General features: G+C 40.4%; 1 protein-coding gene across 4 annotated transcripts in view; it reads left to right on the forward strand.

The window, feature by feature from the left end:
- The window catches only part of LOC109090557 (zinc finger protein 609-like), an 82643-nt gene that overhangs the window by 24285 nt on the left and 42846 nt on the right, over nt 1-15512 (forward strand). Inside the window, exon 2 of one of the 4 annotated variants that reach the window (XM_042714962.1) lies at nt 1652-2524. The exons of 1 other annotated variant lie outside the window; for it this stretch is intronic. In XM_042714962.1, the coding sequence (XP_042570896.1) occupies nt 1784-2524 (741 nt within the window). In that variant the 5' untranslated portion in view covers nt 1652-1783. Of the gene's footprint in view, nt 1-1651; nt 2525-8919; nt 9398-10399; nt 11345-15512 lie in introns of those variants that run through there. 2 more of the 4 variants (XM_042714963.1, XM_042714965.1) reach the window with 2 other exon arrangements.

The raw sequence follows: 15512 nt of genomic DNA on the forward strand, positions 1-15512 counted from the left end.
ACTCGTCGTTTTCAACTTAAGTAGCTCTTAGTTTTATTAGACGACTGCTAAACTGTAGTACTGCAGTTAAACCAGTTTGTGGTTCGTACTGTCTTTTATGTGACCTCTTTCGAGTATTATGGGCAATGACTTTGACCTTTAATCGGTGTCTGTTTGTTCTATTTCTGTTCCAGACTAAATGAATAATGTAGAGCTTTTTAGTCGAACTAGTTATCTGTGTTTGTTTGTGGGTTGTTTAGTGTTCTCGAGAATCTCTAATAAAACAGATTTTAAGCATCTTTGACATTAAAAAGGTTTCTGCTTCTATTTAAAGATCAGTGACATTTGGGAAGTGTTGGTTGTGTGTAATTCATGTCCACGGAAAGTGATTATAGTGACTTAAAAAACACTGAGCATCCTGTCTGAGATGTTGCACCCCTTTAGTTCATCTTTAAAGCACCATTGCTTCAGCCATTAAAACACTGCTTATACAACAAATCACTGACAACAATAACTTTCAGTTTTGTAAATTACAAAATTACAAGAAATTAACACAATATAGCTAATTGTTTTGCATTTTGCTTTTTTCTGCAAGACTTTTTGCAGCATCATGTGTGCATGTTTGCTTTTTATAACTGATTTAAGATCCTTTGTCTTCAGACCAGATCTTTTGTGCTTAGTCCAACTGAGGTGGACATCTGACGTTTACAGGTTTTGAATATTTGTCTGTAATATTCTGACTCTGTGCTTAACCTATAGGGATGAGTCTACAAGACTGAGTGGTAAAGTTGTCATGCAACTGTATGTTACTAGTTGACTAGTGAGTTTATATTTTGTTTATTTTCTTTCATTTCTTTTTAAGCTGAGTTGCTGAAGTCTTTGCATGATGACAGCATGACATGCTTTATCTTGCAACAGTAATTGTAAATGCACGGTCAACATGCTAAAATCACATTAGCATGCTTTTCAGATTCAAGATTTAATTTCAGTGCCATGAGCATTGCATTGCATTCAAGCTGCATTGATGTTCTAATGATCTCAACTTTAAAAACTGATTTTAAAGACCCCAGTGTTATGATTTAATCTGTTGTGAACAATCTAGTTGGTTTAAAAAACAAAACGTTGTCCTGTGTGAATCCCTTGATTAGTGTAGAAACTTTGACAGGTGGACGTGAACTTACAACAGTCTAATTATAGTGCTGCTTTAAAACCAACCAGTCATTCAGACAACCCACGACTAGCTGGTTTTGAAAATATGTAGTTTTGCACATCCTTGATATCTTGTGAGGAAATGAATAGAAATGCTGTTTAGTCTCAAAGAGAGCGGCATGTTTGAGTTATTCTCGTTGTGATGCAATGTCTGTTCTCTGACTGTGAACTGATGGTGACCATGATTCAGCTGAATTTTTTTTTTGTCCCGAGTCATCTAAAATGTAGTCTAAAAAGATTAGTCAGCATGTATTTGTAATTCATGTGCAGTGGTACAGCTTGCAAAACCTTTTTACATCTAGGGCCTCGACAGGATTCTGATGTTATTGAAACACATTTAAAACACAATATTTATTCACTTTGAAAAGTTGTTTTATAAGAGCAGTGTGCTTGTCAGATGGTATTTTACTACGTTTCCTCATTTCTTACATATCTTCTTGTTGTTTTTAATCCCCCCCCCCAGGGCAACAATGTGGGTTACTGGGAAGGGGAAACCAACAGGACCCTGAGGCTGGTGTAAATGCACTTCCCGACAGCCTCAGTCGTCTGAGAAGGTCAGACCTCCCTGTGGCGCTCTTGGGCCGCTGGCACTAAGATGTCCCTCAGTAGTGGCACTGCAGGCGGGAAAGGTGTGGACTTGAATGCGGTGGACACTTACGACAGCGGCGATGAGTGGGAAATTGGTGTAGGCAACCTGATCATTGACCTTGACGCTGACTTAGAGAAAGAAAAGCTTGAGATGTCGGGCACTAAAGACGTGGACGGAATGGCTGCTGCCTCGAGTGCCGTAGCAGCATTGCCAGACAACATCAAGTTTATCAACCCGGTGCCTCCCCCGCCGATCAAGGACAGCAAATCCAAAGCGAAGCGTAGCAAGAATTCCAAGGACAGTAGCAAGTCCTCAACCCCTGATGGGGCCAAGAAGGACGCCCAGGGACGGACCCAAAACGAGGCCACCGGGCCAACCGTGGGAAGCGGTTCCACAACTTTACCTTCCGGGAAAGGTTCAGATAAAAGTAACAAAGCCTCTCGTAATGTTCCGAGTGGAAAAAAGGACAAGGAGGGTTCTGGGAAAAGCAAGAAGGAGAAAAACGAAGGGGTACAAGCTGGGAGCGTGCCCTCGGAAAAGGACCCCTCGGCCCAGGTTATGCCTTTAGGCCAGGCACGCAATACCCCATTTGAGGGGACGCAAAATTCGGACCTCGTTGGTGCTGAGCAACTAGGGAATATTACCCTCGATACCACTGGAATAGTCACACCTTTGGCTATCAAGAGCGAACCAGAAGAAGTGGAAAATAATGATTGCAGGACCATGAAGAAAGTAAAAAGCGAAAAGGTGAGTCCACTGGTGTTTTTATTGCTCTTCCAACAGGAAACAAGCGTTGCATTGTCTGGTGTTCAGTTTGGTGTGTTTATATAAGAATTTCGGTTGAGGATTATAAACAGTGATTGTAAAATGCAGTAGAAGCTGGAAGCTAATGCTGTTCCAAATGTTAGAAATTGACAATGACTTGGTACCTGACATATCCTGGTGTGCAAGTTTGCTGGCTGCATTTCATTTGGCACTAGTCCATTTTTAAGTGCGGGAAACGAGGCATGCTTAGCTCAGTGGTCTCAATGTCCATTTAGTAATGCATAAGCGCTGCCAAAAAGAACAGCTATAAGAACAGCTGTAATGCTAATAAGTTAATCATACCAATTGTTGTTAACCAGATAACCATCTTCCAAACTGGTTAAATATTAGTCGCTCCTGTTACTGAGCTCAGGTTAAGTGTGAGATTTCATCTTTTATTCACATGCTATTTTTCTGTCTGATTGAAGTTTTTGTTGCCCAATCTCGTTTGAATTGAGTTGCTGGCTGATTGTAGGGGTTTTCTTGATGATTCTTTGAACTCAATTATTGGCCTACTAGTTCCCAAGGAGTTTTGGCAGATGGTCTAATTTGTAGCTTGATCTTTCATGTTAAAACAAGAATCCATGCCTCGACAGATTGTTCTTAGAAGAATGTAGAGTTCGGCATATTCCCCACAGTAACACACGCTTTCTTTTGCAAATATGAGATACAAAGATCAGCGAAGAAGACTAATGTATTAGTGTTCTTTGAAGTCATTAAATTCTGAGAACTTATTATATTGCACTGCTTTTAGTTGAACATTGACTAAGCCTGGCTTGTGTATTACAAACTGAGAGGGTAGACTAACGTATCTGATTACAACAGTTTTGTGAAATTCCTTGCTAGTGACTCAGTCAGTAGTTGTTCATATTCACAGCATTGTGTTCCCTACATAGTGGGCCTCCCGGGAGCCATTGAAATGTAACACTTGGACTCCTTGCTTACTCTCAGTTGTGACAGGCAGCCAAATATAGGCTAATGGAAAGGTTTCTCTAGACAGAACTGATGGTGATCTATTTTGTAACATCCTTGAAAAAGATTTTTGGTTAACTACGGCTTGACTTAATGAAGTTGAATGATTTTTTTTTAGAAACATTTGACCTTGTTTGTGTGTGATTTCAGTAAACACTATTCCCTTTTTTTTTGTCCAAGAATGTAGGTTAACAATGGTGCTGTCTAATTTCATTATGTTCCTGCATGTCACCAGCAACGGCAAAGTCATGGGTTTGATTCCCAGGGAATGCTAAAAGCTGATAAAATGCATACCTTTAATGCAATGAAAGTTGCTTTGGGTAAAATTGCCTGCCAAATGCATAGCACATTTTATTGTAAATTGCATTGTGTTTGCTAAGCATTGACACTTGCATTAACTTGTGTTCCTGTAGCTCAAACAGTAGAGCAACGCCAAGGTCTTGGGTTTGATTGCCAGGGAATGCAGGAACTGATGAAACATATGCCTTGAATGCAATACAAGTCACTTTTTTTTGGATAAAAGTGTCAGGCAAATTCATAATGGAAATTGCATAGCATTTAAAGTTTAAATGTTAATCTTTTTTGTATTCTCGAGGGTAGTTTTCCCATTTGATTCTGTTCTGGTGGTTAGTAAAGCGATACTGAGATTTGTCCCTGGTAGAAACCTTTCTGTTGGCCCTATAGTGCTCCGTGACCAATGGCCCCCATTCATGGCTTCCTCTGACTGCTGCTATTGTCTTCTGGTACATTCCTTAAACAAGCACAGGGGGTTCACGCGGGGCCTCAGGGCGAGGGACGACAACAGCTCAAACAACACACAAAATACCTCTTCCTCTTGCCTCTTAACAACCAGATCTCGAGGTGTGAGGAGGGGATACTATCGAGTGTCAGGGAGGGGAACCAGACCGGCTTGTCAGCCTTCTCAAAAGTGGTTTCACATTTCCCCATCCCGTGGTGCAGGTGGGGCGCCTTGGGCTTGAGCCATCCAACGGCAGGCAAGGCTGGTTTTCCCACATCGCGTAGCCGTGCAGGAATGATGGTACCTTCTGCGTGCCCCTGCCGGACTAGCATATCCACTAACACGGCGCACACAGTCGTTATCACCCTGAGAATAACACAGGCTAAATTAACCCCTCTCTGCAGTCATTTGACGAGGGGAAGCGACCTTCTTTAAAGGGGTCATATGATGCGATTTCAATTTTTCTTTCTCTTTGGAGTGTTACAAGCTATTGGTGCATAAAGAAGATCTGTAAAGTTGCAAAGACTAAAGTCCTAAACCCAAAGAGATATTCTTTATTATAGTTAAGTTAACCACACCCCCACGTCTACTTCACGATGTGGGAAGATTTGCATAACGCCGCCCAAATGTTCACGCATAGAAAGAATGCGTACCTTTTGTTTATGCTGTTGCCGCCGGCGCCATGTTGTGGATACACTGTTTCATTATGAAAGTGAAGCTACTTTGTTTGGTCTTCCAAAAGAGGACACGACTAGAAATCAGTGGTTAATTTGTATCTACAACACTGTTCCAAAACAGTTCAATCCAAATATTCAGATGTGTGCAGTGCATTTTATGGAGGACAAGGACTGTTTCCTGTGAGAGTAGCCTACAGTGCTGTCTGTTTCTATAAAGTGGGGAAATTCCAACTTTACAAGGACAGTCTTGTGCTTCTTACTCACAGCCTGTAAGTATGTTTTCATATTTAAAGGATTTGCCACTGATGATTCAAACGTGAGTTTTGAGCAGTGTAGAGCAGCGCTTGTTGTTTGTCGTTTCTCTGATCACAAATGCAAACATGGTTTTATGTTTACATGGCAGGATACACAACACAACGAGTAAAAAGACAGTATAAGTCATTATAATCAGTAATTATGTCCCCACTGGATGCAACAAATATCTCGTTTGTAATGGGTTTTATTGGTTTTGTCTCGTCGAGCCAGGACACACGGCATCACAGTATATTAAGGGGCGTAACTTGAGTAACACTTGAGGCATTCGGCCAATCACAACACACTGGATAGCTGGCCAATCAGCATACACCTCGCTTTTCAGACCGATGAGCTTAAAAAAATCGACGCATTTCAGAAGGTGGGGCATAGAGGAGGTTTTTTGAACCTTAAACCACATAAACACATTTCATTACACCAAACACACAAAATAATCTTCTATTTAGCAACGTCACATTATCCCTTTAACAAGGCTTTTCTAGTAATGCAATATATATGGTGATGGGCTGCGTGTGTGGCAGTGCACCGAACAGAATCACGCTTTTGTCATGCTAGGTCATGATTTGTTGTATTTAAACCTTAAGGCGATGATTTAGTTTAGATTGTCTTTCGTGGTTTTCAGAACTTGGCTTTTGGCTTTTTAGTCTTTATTTTGTCCTATGTTTTAAATTCTAAAATGTATTGCTTATTTGCCCATAATATTCATATAATTATTGGCTTATATTGGCCAAAATTTTAATATTTGTGATTCCCTATTTATTTTGAAAAATGTATTAAAAAAATACATAAATATGTGTTCTATTTATTTAGTTATTATTATTAGTTATCATTATTTTTATTATTAATTTACATGTTTATTCTATTATCAATTTATTTTTATTTATTTTTAATTATTTTTTGCAAAGCCTGGTCATTCCTAATCTTCACTATTTGACTAATCAAGTCATGCTCTTTTTTTTTCTCTCTCAATGAATATCCAGTTTCATTCAGAAGCAGCTCAGATTACAGCAGTTTGATGAGTTGCGAATGCCGTTTCACATTGAACGTGTGTTAAAGAACATATCTCTACTGACATTTGCTCGTCTGCATCCCATGCCGTCATTCGTTATATTCGCGTTGATTCAGCAGTCTGCATCCTGACCCTAAATATAGTGCAGATCGCTATGGGTTGGTGGAAGTTGCTCTCAGTTGCTCTCGGTCTAGCAGCGAGATCAGAGCTCAGCGTCGTAACTCTGACAGACATGAGTTGCTAAGTTTATTGCACCATCAGATGGTGATCCAGGAAATCCTTTCTGGGGGTTTCGTCGGGTGTGCGAATGTTTAATATTGGGATCTTTGCTGCCCATAAACTCTGTTTTCCAACATCTGGATCTCCGCTTAAGTCGAAAACCGGCCGGCCGTGGGTTCACACCCTTTCTGGCCGTTATTATTGGCTCAAGCGGGGAATTAGCTGCCGTTGTAGACTACAGCTCAGTGGATTTGTTAGATGGTCTGTGAATAAACCATCTCAAGATAATCCATATTTAAAGATCTGGGTGTGATGCAACGCTTTTGTCTGCATATGATGGTATCGCCGCTTCAGAAAAGCCACTTGGAAATGGAGTTTATTGCATCTTATTGTTTTCGTTTGCTTCAGTACTTAACAGTTAACTTGATATTAATGTGGTTTTGTATAGCTCAGCACCAGTCAGATTTTCTTCAGGAAATGTCATCTAGTTAAACCACACAATTCTATTACTCAACTGTTTTTCGCCACTAGACCTATTAGTTGTGCTTGTAATTCTTTAAAGCTTTTAACTTGGGTGTGTTGTAAAACCTTACAAGCCTTTTCTCTGATTGTTTGCTTTAAGTATTGTTGCTCTAAAGGTGACTTTTAATAGTCCCGTCCCTCGGGGTCTCAAGAGTGCACATTCGTGATCCCTTGAGACGCATTAAGCTTTTCTTCGAGCTCTTCTTGGCAGCTGTTTTTGTTTCCTAGAACCTTATCAAAACACACCAGCTTTGGCGTAAACGGCCGATGCGTTATGATTAGCGTGACGTACTGCGTTCTTATTTTTAAACCTCGGTGACAGAAGCGCCACAGTAACAGCGCGCAGTATTTCAGTACCGATCCGTCAACCCACACGCTCTGGCATGCCTTGCTCCATTTTAAGGGATGCTGACAGGAACACAGATTGATTTTATAGTTTCTCTTTTCTCCCTGTCAGAGGGTTGAGCTTGTGCTAGTAAATACCCAGGTTATTTTAGGGTTTCATTATTTGGTGGTAACGTGTTCCCCAAGGCGGTCTTCGTATTGGCTTTCGCTGGTTCGGATGGCTGTAGTTTTGGCGTAATCTTGGCTGGCACGTCAACAACAGGATTAGGTTTATCGTCATGCGATGGCGTTCTCTCTCTCCTTTGGAGACTCTACACATTGGAGTGTCTTCCTTTGAAAAATTCACGTTTGGCTGCTTGTTTTGTCTGGGTGTAATTGCTACATCCTCACCAATAAATCCAGCGGGAGATAAAGACAGGGAGGTGGGAACCGTTGAATCATGATGGCCTTTCCCTTCTCTCTCTCTCTCTCTCTCTCTCTCTGTCTGTTTTACTGCTTTGTGATTCAGCCATTAACTCTGACAGTCAAGTCATCTTTTTTCTTTATAATTAAGCAGTGTTTGCTAAGGCGACCATCACTGTTACTATAACTAGATATAACTTAAATATTTGAACAACATTATTGATTTCAGATCAGCGTAAGAGGTGGGGTTGGGAATTAAGAACTAGTCTCATTCAGAACCAGTTCTGTTTGTTTAAAAATATTGGTCCTGAATGATTTTAATAACATTGGTCTTTGTTAACCATTCATCAACAGCACGGCCAGCGGTGTCTTACTCACTCTTTTAGACGATTGTGTTTGATTGTTATCAGGGACAGCCTGGCATTTTGTTCAAAATCAATCCAAAAGATCCACGATTCAGTCTTAAATCCATCAGTTTTAGAGTTTCAAATGGAACTTTTAATTGAATTTTTTCAGATGTTACAGACAAAAAGTGTTGTTTTGTGTAATGCTAATTATATGGGTGATTGCTCCAAAAACGTACTTCGCTTAATCATTTAAGGAGCTGGAATTATGAGTAATAATTGTAAAAGTCATCTGCGAATTGAGAACTTGTGTTACTCAGAACCAGATTTATTTAATGAAATGTATAAAATCTCAAAATTAATGTCCATTTTTTGTTCTGTACATTATAATTGCCTTTAAAACCTTTTTTTCATTAGTTTTAGTGCTTTTTATTTAAACAATAGTATAGAATTGCTTTAAAACCTTTCTTTTTTCATTTTTATTATTATTATTATTATTATTATTATTATTATTATTTAAGAATGGAACTTTTGGTCAATTACTACTTTTCACCATTTAAATCAATTCGCCCTTAATGTATTTCATGAATACAGCTAGTGAATGGTTTTCATGTGGCTGGTCAACAACTCACACACACAAAAATCACTACCAGTGATGTCTGATTTGAGATCGATTGACTCTTGAACTGATTCTTTTAAATTCATCAGGCTTGACACTAGGTCTCAGATTCAAGAGTTTTAGTTTTGTTGTAATAAATACTATTTTTTTTTATTTAATAGGCATTTTAATACTAATTAATACAGAGTTTACTCCTTCAAAACTACTAAAAGTACCAGAAGCATTCGCTTCCTTGAGATTCCCAATGTCATTGTTTTTATTAAATTTTTTTATTCATATGCGTAATTTTTAAATTACATAAATTGACACATTCCAGTCTACTGAATTGGGTCTCAAATGATCAAGCATTTGAATCTTGCCATAGTGGCAAGGCCTGCAAAAGCCATTAGAGAAATGTGAAACAAAGCCCTTTCATGGCCGCCTCTCCCCTCCCTCCTGTTTTTCACCGTCTTTATTTCTTCCCTCCCGTCCTCATGTGCTCGCTCTGTCTCTTAGCGCGCGGCGAGCGGTGGGGGAAGGGAAAGAGAGCAGCTGTCCTTCGCTGTCAGCCAGTGCCTCGTTCCGTGTCTCTGTGCGTGAGTAGTGAGGAGCGCGGAGGGGGAGGGGAGAGACGCGCGGCACCGGCGCTAGCAGAGGAGCGAATGCGCGAGGGGAGGGTAAGATCCATCCATCCATGCTGCTGCGAGGAAATGCGTTTTCAGTGCAGAGATGCCAGTGTTCTGTTCTTTGCCATCGACGGTGTTTAGCGTGTGTATGCATGCATCCGTGTGCGCGGTGTTGCACGTGTGCACTCAGCCAGGGTGGTGGCCATGTTTAAAGAGGGCACATGAGAGGAGGAAGACACATTAGGCTACGTTTTGCAGGTTTTATTGTTATTTTTCATCACGTTAAGGCATCTAATTTGCAGACAACATTAAATCTTTATTCATAAGTGTTGTGTAGTAAATGATTCATCCATGCACTAATCTAAAGCAGGGATTCCCAAACGTTCTTTTTTGTGCCAAACCCTTTTGACCTAAAATATATTTGGAGTAGATTTGAAATTCAAATTGTATTTCAACAACTTAACACCACATTCGAGGTTCTTTTTTGCAGTTGTTTTATTGCAGTTGGTTTTATTTTAAAAATGTAATTATTTACTCTACTTTTATATTTTTAGCAGCTTTTCATCAACTCGTGAACCCCCCGCAGTTCCCTCCTGAACCACTAGGGGTTTGCGAACCCTAGTTTGAGAAACCCTGATCTGAAGAATTAAATGTTTTTAGTAACATTTCACAAAATAAATTAACTTTCTCCGCCTCTGCATCAGCATTTCTCTCCTGCTGATGTAAGCAAGGCCGTGTGGGCGGGACAGTGATGTCATTTCCTACTTTTAATACCTCAAACTCCTCTTGTCATTAGTTCTCACTAAATATTCAATTTGACTCAAAAGTTTGCCAAATTAAGTTAAATGCGTCAAACACCATTTTGTGTTGTCATTATAAATAAACAGACATGTATTCACTCAAAACATGGGAAAAGAAATCATTTTGGCAAGTGTTAAATGTTTTTTAATTGTAAAATTATTTATTTAAAATTTACATTTTAATGATTTAATGATTTAGCTTTTCATCAACTCGCAAACCACTTGCAGTTCCCTGCTGAACCCCCAGGGCTTCGCAAACCCTACTTTAGGAAACCCTGATCCGAAGAATGTAAATGTTTGTTTTTGTAATATTTCACTAAATAAATGCACTATTTTCTCCGCCTCTGCAACAAGTTTTTTTTCTCTTGCTGATGTAAGCAAGGCCGTGTGGGCGGGGCAGTGATGTCATAGCCTATTCCACAATCCCTTTAAATAACACGACATTTCTTGCCAAGCACACGCTCTGGCTCAGAAATATGAGGAATTATTAAAGTTTAATGTGTTGAATGCCATTTCATGTTGTCGTACTCATAAAAGTGTAAATAAAGAGGAAAAAAACACATGTATTCTCTCAACACATGGCTAAAAAGAGAGCAGGACAGTGTGAAAGAAACCCATTCACGGCTTGTTACTGAGAGCAGCAACCTCCCTTTTCTTATCCCAGTCCATTCCCGAGTTGACGGCGGCCAGGAAGCCTGTACTCCATTAAAACAAAGCTTTTTCAGTTTGGAGTGGAGGGGAGGTCTGTCTTTTCCTGGAATGCCTCCTCGTTTTGGGTCTTTTGCTCCTCCTGGGCCAAGGCTCCAAGTCTCGTTGTGTCTTTTCCGCAAGAAGAGCTTTCTTGCCACACTGTAAATCCTTTGCTGGTGTTTACATGAGTGTCGGCAGTGACCTTTTCTCATCTCATTTCTTTCCCTGTCTCTCACATTTGCATTCCAACCCCGGTAGTTCCACCCCTTTCTCTCACCCCTCATGTAACTTTGGCACAGCGTCTCGGCTCTTGAACGGAGAGGCTGTTAAACTCTCTCACCACACAATTTGTGAATGCTGCCCCTGGGTATTTTAGGCCCCTGGGTTAGCGAGCCAGGAAACGCCCATGCTCTCCCGTCTACGCTTCAAACTGAGAGAGAAAGACTCGTCTGAGCTGCAGTTATGAAAGCAAAGGACATCCAGACAACAAACACCGGCAGCTAGGAGGGTAAGAACTCGGACGACAAACTGTAGCATTCAGAAAATGGACTGACTTGACTTTAACCCACATCGAAAGTATTTAAACCTAAAACTTTCAATTGAACTGCACTGCTAAAACTTACAGAACGTTTCATTGTTTTTCTCTCAGTGCACTAGTTCTGCTCTAACAAACCCGACATCCTTTGATTGAACGCATTCTGCAACAACAGGCTAATGCTTGATGTGTTTATTTTTCCAGGGAACGCGGTAATAAGCCTGAAGCGAACTGTGCATATGGTGCAATTAATATCAGTAAAGATATCTACACTATAAGCTTTGTTGATAGAGCTATCGCTTCCAGTGTAGATTGAGATTATTGAATCCGTATGTTGAGCGGCCGCTCGCATCTCATGGAAACAGGAAGAGATCTTGAGATACATTTTTTACATTTTTACTAGTTTTAACGCAACCAGTGTTGCCAAGTCTGTGGTTTTCCCGTGGAATTGGGCTACTTCAACACTGTTGCCGCAGGTTGAAGCGACCTCAATAATGTGACATTTAGCCACTGGAATGTGAATTTTAATTGAGGAATCCTGCCAAAAAAATCTTTCATTTTTTTTTTTTTTTTGAAACACCATTGTGCTAGGTTTGAGTAGCAGTTAAGCGGGTTTTGTTGTGAGAACCTGGCAACCCTGAATGCAACTCTAGTGGTGCGAGATGCTCACCGCACTGATTGATCGATCAACATTCGAAAATCTAAAGATTATTTATTTACATTGTATTTTTTTTGTGTTTTGGGTATGGGTTTTTTTTTTGTGTTTCAGGTTGATATTGATTGTATTTGGTTTCGATTTAAAAAAAACCCGCCATTAAAACAAAGAAAATTAGGGTAAAACGGTAAACCTTAAACATTAACGCTTTTAAAACCGTATTGAATATTTTTTTAACCTTTCTTTTTCAAAAAATATTAATTTTCTAAACCGCATTGTAACTTTTAAATTATTGTACATTTTATAATTTTTTAATTATTTTTGTGCACAAAGATCATTAGTTTGATACCCAGCAAATTACCTGCTTATGCTGATAAACATTTACGTCATCATTGCAGTCTACAATTATTTAGATAAGAGCGTCTGCTAAATGCATACGTGTAAATACAATCAGAGGGTAGTTCTGACGTAGATCTTCTTTTTTCTTTCTCATTTCGAGTCTGTGCATCTGCCATTAAGCCAAGAATTTGTGAGTCAAATTGCCCTGCGAACATCATATTCGTAATAGAAACTTCGTACGAGCATCCCACAAGAGTTCAGAGTGTCAGACACTAAATGAGAAATTGTTATGAAATATCGTAGGTTAACCAAATTTCCAACTGTTCAGTTTTGTGTTATGGGTCAAATTGAAAACCTCAACCTAAAACAAGGGTTTAAACTACTACTTTACTAAGCTGCAGTCTTAATTTTTAGTGATAATCACATTTTCCTAGCTCTTCGAAAGTTTTTTGTTATAAAAATTGTTGGAGAGCGTGCCCTTATTTTACCTGGACTGACTGTCCCTGATTACCCCGATAACAGCTTGCACGCTCGTATTAGAACTGATGACAGTCTATAAATGGGTCAAGACGGGGGAACTCTGTGAGTCAATCCATTGATTGTGTGCTGAAAGGAGAACATGAGCGTATCTGTTTCATGCTCGACGTCTTTGTGCTTTTGTGTGAATGTGTGCCACTCCCCTCACAGATTCACACTGTTCTTGTGTGTAAACAGCGTGGTGTTAACCGAGGTCAGCACAAAACCACAATGTTTTATTCATCTGTTTACCTCACTCTCGCTCTCCTTCCTCTGCAATCCAGCCGCTGCAGGCTGTCACACGCTCAGACCGAGGAGGCCACTGCTTTGCATGCGAGCCTATTAGATGAGTCCAGACTGGCTTGTTTCCTTTTTGAGTGAACAACAAGAGAAGCCAGATGCACTAGCTTCACTTATTTTTTTTTCTTGCCTTTTGCTTTTTTCCACAAAATGTGAAAGCCTATTATTATTATTATTATTATTTTTTCTAGTTAACAGAAGCATATTTTTTTTGACGGTTCCTTAACTTCAGTTCATTCTCCATACAGACATTGGATTAACTGTAATACAATCCATCTCGCATGCTCTCTATAAATGCTGAATATACGCCGTGTCTTCATGAACAGCGAGCCTTGTTGTGCGGATTTGCTTGAATTTACTCCCGCCCCCTTTGTGTTTGGTCTAGAAACCGAATCTGACATCAGATTATTTATCAGAGAACAATCGGTGCCTTTTAGGAGGAGGATATCACACTTAATGCCCTGCTCAGATCTGAGCTATTTTTAAATAAATCCACAGCTGTGAAAGAGCTCTGAAAACCGCTAGGGGTTTGTGGGCAGTCATCTTTTTATAAGCCAATTCGTTCTCAGAGCCTGAGATCACAAGCTTTCTTTTCTTTTTTTTTTTATTCTCTCTTTAAGAACTCTCAAAGAAAATCAAATTTAATTTAAGATTAACGCCAGTCATTGTGTTAAGCAATTGTTTGCTAATAGACACTATGTTAATTGCCTGCTAATAAGAGTCTGCATTAAACCCTGTTTTCAGCATTTAAACAGCGTCTGGTGAACTGACAGCTAAAAGCTCTGGCTGGCGCTGCCAGTGTTCTCATTTACAACACACACACACACACACACACACACACACACACACACACACACTAGAAGCGGGAAACTCTGTATATTCATGCAGTGTGTGCATGTCAAAAGATTAAATCCGATCAGAAGCTGGTGACGTATAAACACGCATATCAACACAATCACTTTATTTATCATTCATGTAAACACTACCTTCAGGTTTGTCAATGAGAATTAATTCATTCCGGTGGATGCATAAAAGGTCCATGTAAAAGTACCTACTGATAATGAGCTCGTCTGGTGTCATATCTCCCTCTGGTTCTGTTGGATCTGCCCGGTCCGGTGCTGTCTATCCGACAGGTACACAGCATTGTTCTGAAAGTCTACCACTATTGAGACTCTGAAAAGAAAGGAATGTGTTTTTTTTTTCTAGGAAACTAGGGTCTTGTGAAGGGGTTTTTGCACAGAATGTTTTGCAGCAACAAGGCAACCTGTGTTAAGTTATTCCACTACTATTGTGCTTTATTGTCAATTCTTCCACATGTACAGTACATACATACAGAGAATCGAAATTGCGTTACTCTCAGACCCCCGGTGCATACAGATAACACTAACAGTAGAGCCTAAAAATCTAGGTCAAATATAAAATATAAGATAAAACTATACAATAAGGGAATGTAAAAAAAGACATAATAGAAAAAAATAAAATAAAAATAAGGTTAAATAAAAGCAGCGCAAGGCACATGGCAGATAGAGTGCAAACCAGTGAACAAACAGTGCAGATATAAAGATATTTTTAGTGCATAAAAAAAAAAAAAAAAAATAGCTTATTCAGTCTGATTAAAAGTGACAAAGTGACAAAGGGCTCAGAGCAGTTATTTTATTAAACTGACTGATGAGGAGGTAGAATGATGTCAGATCCATGGTGAATGAGGTAGTGAGCAGACCACTGCTGCACAAAGTGACTGGTGCATGACATTCGTATGTTAGAGGGAGGGGGGGTGGAAGAAGGACCTGGGGATGTGGGACCTGGGGGGGGGGGGGGGGGTTTCATAGTTCAGTGGTGCCTGAGGCAGAAGAGGGACGGGGGGGTAAGTTCGGGAGCGGGTTCAGCTTCCTGACAGCCTGATGGATGAAGCTGTCCTTCAGTCTGCTGGTCCTGGCCTGGAGACTCCGCAGTCTCCTCCCTGATGGCAGCAGACTGAAGAAGCTGTGTGACGGGTGAGTGGGATCACCTGCAATGCAGAGGGCTTTTCGAGTGAGACGGGTTCCATAAATGTCCTGGAGGGAGGGGAGAGAGACACCAATGATCTTCTCAGCTGCTCTCACTATGCGTTGCAGAGTCTTCCGGCAGGACGCGTTGCAGGCGCCATACCACACAGTGATGCAGCTGGTCAGAATGCTCTCGATGGTGCCTCTGTAGAAGGTGTACATGATGGGGGGTGGGGGCTCTGGCTCTCCTCAGTTTGCGGAGGAAGTAGAGACGCTGCTGTGATTTCTTGGCCAGTGCTGCGGTGTTTTCAGTCCAGGAGAGGTCCTCTGTGATGTGCACACCCAG

This window comes from Cyprinus carpio, chromosome A25 (assembly GCF_018340385.1).
Source record: "Cyprinus carpio isolate SPL01 chromosome A25, ASM1834038v1, whole genome shotgun sequence".
Taxonomy (NCBI): Eukaryota; Metazoa; Chordata; class Actinopteri; order Cypriniformes; family Cyprinidae; genus Cyprinus; species Cyprinus carpio.